Genomic DNA, 5,061 nt, shown 5'->3' on the forward strand with positions numbered 1-5,061 from the left:
GTTTGATTTCAAAAAGGGAAGAATTTGTGGGACCGAAAGAAATTCCAACCCATAATGAATTATAGTACGATAATAATCTTAAATGATCCCAAAATGTGCGTACCTCTCGATCAAGAGCTAGTTTTTTCTATTAAAAAATATAAACAAGTTTAAAGCTAGCGTTTATAAGTCATTGTCTGAAATGGTATAAATGTGGCCCAGTCAAAAGTTAAGGCTATCCGGGCCGCAGCCAGACGGCCCAGCGGAAATCCACAGCCCCACGGGCCTAACCAAAGAGCAGCCCACGAGCACCCGGGACGCCGTTCCGCGCGTGGGTTGGGTGTAGGCGTAGCGTTGGCTTGTAGCGCGCGGGGCTCAGCGCGAAGCCACCACGATTGAACGAACTGCCGACGTCCACATCTCCGTGCTGGCCGCGCCTTCGTCCTCTACGAGTTTGTTGCACCGGTGGCCGGTGCGGGCAACACAAATACACAGTACCGGTGCGCGCACGTCGTGGAGTCCGCGTTCGGCGGCCCCGGTGCGAGTGCGACAGGCGACTGGCAAGGTGGAGGAGCCGTGTCGGCGGCCGCGCTGCCGGAATCGTCAAGAACTGCTGTGGGGTGGGTTGAGCTGGTGCCTGCATGCATGGTGTGGAGTGGTGGTGGAGCGCAGCCGCGCGCTTCGCATCTGCACGATCCAGTTCCAGTCCATCCATGCGAAGTTGACCTTACAACCTTTGGGACAGATTGGCGCGCAGGCAGGGGACCACCGTACCGTACCGGCCGGCTCCCATGGCCGGCCATGGTCGAGCGCAGGTCGCTTGCGGCCATTATCGCGTGCAGTGGGCCTTGCTTAGCACTAGTGCGTTTTCAATTCAGGGCGTATATATATATATATATATATATATATATATATATATATATATATATATATATATATATATATATATATATATATATATATATATATATATATATATATATATATATATATATATATATATATATATACCTTCAAAAGTTGATCGAGCTCCATATTCGTCAGTCATTTGTTGACCTTAGGTTTCTTTTGTAATTATACTATGATAGATGGACTAATAATAAGGTAGAGACGAGACGACTAGGGCCTAGCTTGTCTTGCAACGATGCTGATATCCATGCACACACCCTGCCTGCCTGCCACACGCTTGATCTTGCAATGATTCCGGCGACCATATCTGGGGACCTGACCAGGCCAGGGGGTGCACTTGCACCTATATATCATGACCCTGCAGAGCCATCAGGCTGACTAGCTAACACCAGCCATGTCTTCTCGTTCTTCTCTCTCTCTCTCTCTCTCTCTCTCTCTCTCTCTCTCTCTCTCTCTGAAGAAAACCACACCCGAATTGATGGTGCTTTGTTTGGGAGCCCGTGTTCGTTTTCGGTCGTCAGTGCAACAGACGCCGGCCTGCTCCGCAATCATTAGCGTGCATGAACCCATGAACGTACGTGTACACAACTACATACATAAATACATAATGCATGCATGGACAGCATGGTTAGCTGTTGGCCGGCCGGAGTACGTCTGTAACCACTGGACTGGAAGGTCATACAATTTTCAACCAAAAAACACTGGAGCAGGATATATAGCATACACAGAAATAAAACCAGCTAATATAAGTGAACAAAAGGCAGTGTAGCTTTATTTGATACAACACTACACATGACCGCCTACACCGATGGACGATGGACCATCTATCACATCGGATTACATGATGAGTACACTACGCATGCATGACTAGCTAGGGTTCATCGACCACACGCTCTGTCATTCATTCGGCAAGATTGAAGACCGTGATCACCAACAACATCTATCGTGGTCGTGGGACGACAGAACAGATACGGTTCATCAAAAGGAGCTGAAGCAATCGGTGTGGTCGCCGGAGGAAGCGTCGTCGCTGCAGGGAGAGTGCGTGTGGCGGCCCTCGTACGTGGTCATCACCATGCGGCAGTCCGTCGACAGCCGCTCCACCCGTTTCTTCACGCGGCAGTTGCTGTGGGTGCACCGGAAATAGCTCCTGGACGATATTTATTTATCCATGATATGAGTATTTTTACCTTCCATATATAGATATATTTGATCATTTACCCCAGCTGGGTTATCATATATTTCTGATTTTATTCTCCCAACTGATACATAGTTTATACATCAAGAAATGTATGCCATTGTCATGTATAAACATTATTATCATTAGGGCTGCTGGCTAGTCGTTGTTAGCCCATTAGATACGGATAACCATCTAATTAACAAGAAGAGCTGATAGTCCATTGCTAGTATATAGGGAGGGATGTATATGTACCTATTAGCTGATCTAGCTAGCTATATTTATGTGTGCATCTGATCTTCGAAGAAACACAAGCTATACTGGGATAGTTCTTCTGATACACCTGTGTGTGTGTGTGCGCGCGCGCGCATGTGCACATACTTCATTGGTCCTGTTTAGGGCTTGTTCGGTTTCATCTCAATCCATATGGATTAGAGGGGATTGGGTGGGTTTAAATCCATACCAAGTCAAAATGTATACTAAAATTTTCCAATCCCATCCAATCCATGTGGCGTAGGAATAACCGAACAAGCCCTTACTGTATTCTACGGCCGGTAAACCACGCATGGGAAACCATGATCTGAAAGATTGAATTTCTGATCTGCCTATATGGTTCAGTACTCCCTCCGATCTTTTTTATTTGACATTTGCTAGTGTAAAATTAAACTATCATGCGTCAAATAAAAGAAAATTGAGGTAGTACTAATTAACTCGATCAGGCATTAATATGCACCGGCACATCTTATTCCTTTCCCACTCTGGTTTTCTTCTTCGACGTATGCCTTCTTGCAATAATTTCACTCATTGTACAATTCGCTATATGCTCAATATAATTAAGAAGTCTCATACCACTTAAATTAATTCTAGGGGAGAATGAAAACTGGAAGGCTCAATAATAGGAAATAAACTATGAACTAGTACTAGTTGTTATATTAGAATAAATGTACTTGTAACCGTGTTAAACGAGATCATTACGTACGGTCCTATATATATAGGAGTATTTGTAGTAGTATGACTCTGCAAAAATAGAGATGAAATGTACTCGAATTCTAGCATATGCGTTTGGGAGTGAAGAAAACATACAAGCTTCCCACTTGTCTAGCTACACATTTTTTAGAGTTTCATGTATGCCTCATGCATGGGGTCTACTAGCTATATAGATACATGAACTGGAAGCAATTGCAAAAGCAGCAACTAGCACACGCTGCACACAGACTCGTTAATTAGAGATTGGTTAACATACTACTAGCTGTGTCTCAAAGTAAATAAGTTACGTTTACCGGATCTATTATTGTTAATCGATCACCACACACTAGCTACATTAACCCCCTTATTGTAAATTTATCGGGGATCTGTCAAGAGGCAAGGTACGCGTGTACTGCTTATTAGATCCGATCCTAAACACATTCACCATCTAAGATTAACTTGTTAATCGGTCTCTGCTAGCTTCCACATATTCGTAACAAACAAAAGAAAAGCAAGCTAAGCATGGCACGGAGTGTGCACAGTTTGTAGAGCTAGTCATGGTCTCATGGATAACAACCTCTACGACACGAATTCATGGAATGTGATGTGGGTTGCAGATCGATACCTTGGATGGAGGCTGTTCTTGACAACCTTCTGCCCGTACTTCCTCCACTTGTAGCCATCATCCAGTACATCCACATCGCTTCTGGTCTGGAAGCAAAACCTCGGTTCCCTCATCTTCCTCCTCACCTTCATCTTCCCTCTCTCCGCTATCGTAGCTGCTGACCCCTTCCACCTGCACAATCACACGCCACGCTTAGCTTCCACACACACCATCAAACCCTAACGGACTATAGCCAAAGGTTTAGTTCAAGAAACATTACAGAGAGAGAGAGAGAGAGGGAGAGGGAGAGCATACCATGTGCTATTACTCTCGTTGCAACCTTTAGTAGTCAGCGAGGTGCAGACCTGCATGCGGAAGAAAGAAACGTCTCATAAGGAACAAGCAAGAAATTAGGACGCCGGTCGACATATATGTAGTAGGACTACGAGCTTAATCGTATATTATGCAGAAAAACCTTCAAGCAAGCTAGTTCACCTCACCTTCGTCTCAGCGCCAATAGTACTGGGCATGAAACCAGCAGTAGGCTTCGCTGTTGCGCCGGCGGCAGCAGAGCAGCTGCCGAAGGCCGGCAGCGGGTATAGTCCACATTGGTCGGAGTAGAGCATCCCGCCATGGTTCTCGGCTTCTTCCTGGTCAAACGGCATCTGGAAAAGCCTATTATCGTTTGGCTGGCTAGGAAGTTGTAGCGGGAGAGGAAGAGGGAAGGCGGCGTAGTGATCCGGCACAAGGAAGCCAGGAAGGCAGCAAGCCCCCAACAACTGGCCTCCCTCCATATATGCCTGCATATATGCGCTAGCGATGATCGATCTGGACGATGCAAGTGCGGTTCTTGGTTGGGCGGGCGGGGCACAGAATTCGCAGCAGGATAGAATGGGTCTCTCTCTCCTTTCGGTGTCAACTGTGCATGATAAGGTTGAGGTTGACGACGATGATGCTTTGAGGTAGGTTAGTGGTTGGTGGTGTGGGGCGGGCTATATGGCCGCTTGAGGATCGAGGACCATGGATACCGGAGCAAGCTAAGCTAGCCCTGGGCCTCTAGCGCAGATTGTGCCGTGTGTACAGTACTTGCTTCAGTACTAGCTGTTGGCCTGTCCCAGGCCCCAGCTAGCTAGGTCGTGCTAGCTAATTCATCTGCAGCTTTCATGTGGTGCCAGAGATATGCCTCTCTTTTTTTCACCTATCTCATCTCGCTAGGAGTGTATCATAGATGCGTGGGTTTGATACAAAGGAAAATCCCGCTGCAATGCTGTTGCGTCTTGCGTTGCGTTAACTGGGCCGTGTGTTTCAGTCCTTGGCTGTTGCTGGCTCCTTGCATGCATATGCATATGCTTTTCTGTCTCGATCAGCTTTCCAAGCTAATTGCGTCTTCAGTGGCGCCTCAACCGGCAAGGGCTTTTCAGGCGGCCCG

General features: G+C 46.6%; 1 protein-coding gene across 1 annotated transcript; it reads right to left on the bottom strand.

Moving 5' to 3' along the window:
* Window positions 1-1,602: 1,602 nt before the first annotated feature.
* On the bottom strand, window positions 1,603-4,827 carry LOC100857064 (probable WRKY transcription factor 51). The gene is made up of 4 exons (XM_020537772.3): window positions 4,133-4,827; window positions 3,948-3,997; window positions 3,654-3,824; window positions 1,603-2,035 (listed from the first exon to the last, which is right to left on the bottom strand). Exons 1-4 carry the CDS (start codon window positions 4,436-4,438, stop codon window positions 1,867-1,869), a joined length of 696 nt encoding a protein of 231 aa, XP_020393361.1. The 5' UTR covers window positions 4,439-4,827; the 3' UTR covers window positions 1,603-1,866.
* Window positions 4,828-5,061: the final 234 nt, after the last annotated feature.

The sequence above is a fragment of the Zea mays genome, chromosome 5 (assembly GCF_902167145.1).
Source record: "Zea mays cultivar B73 chromosome 5, Zm-B73-REFERENCE-NAM-5.0, whole genome shotgun sequence".
NCBI lineage: Eukaryota > Viridiplantae > Streptophyta > Magnoliopsida > Poales > Poaceae > Zea > Zea mays.

What these genes read in the sequence shown, in the direction of transcription:
- LOC100857064 (XM_020537772.3), bottom strand. Translation starts at nt 4,438, where the DNA reads ATGCAGGCATATATGGAGGGAGGCCAGTTGTTGGGGGCTTGCTGCCTT. An exon ending in CTATTGGCGCTGAGACGAAG is followed by an intron (nt 3,998 to 4,132) that starts GTGAGGTGAACT and finishes TTCCGCATGCAG; the next exon opens with GTCTGCACCTCGCTGACTAC. An exon ending in AAGAACAGCCTCCATCCAAG is followed by an intron (nt 2,036 to 3,653) that starts GTATCGATCTGC and finishes AATATCGTCCAG; the next exon opens with GAGCTATTTCCGGTGCACCC.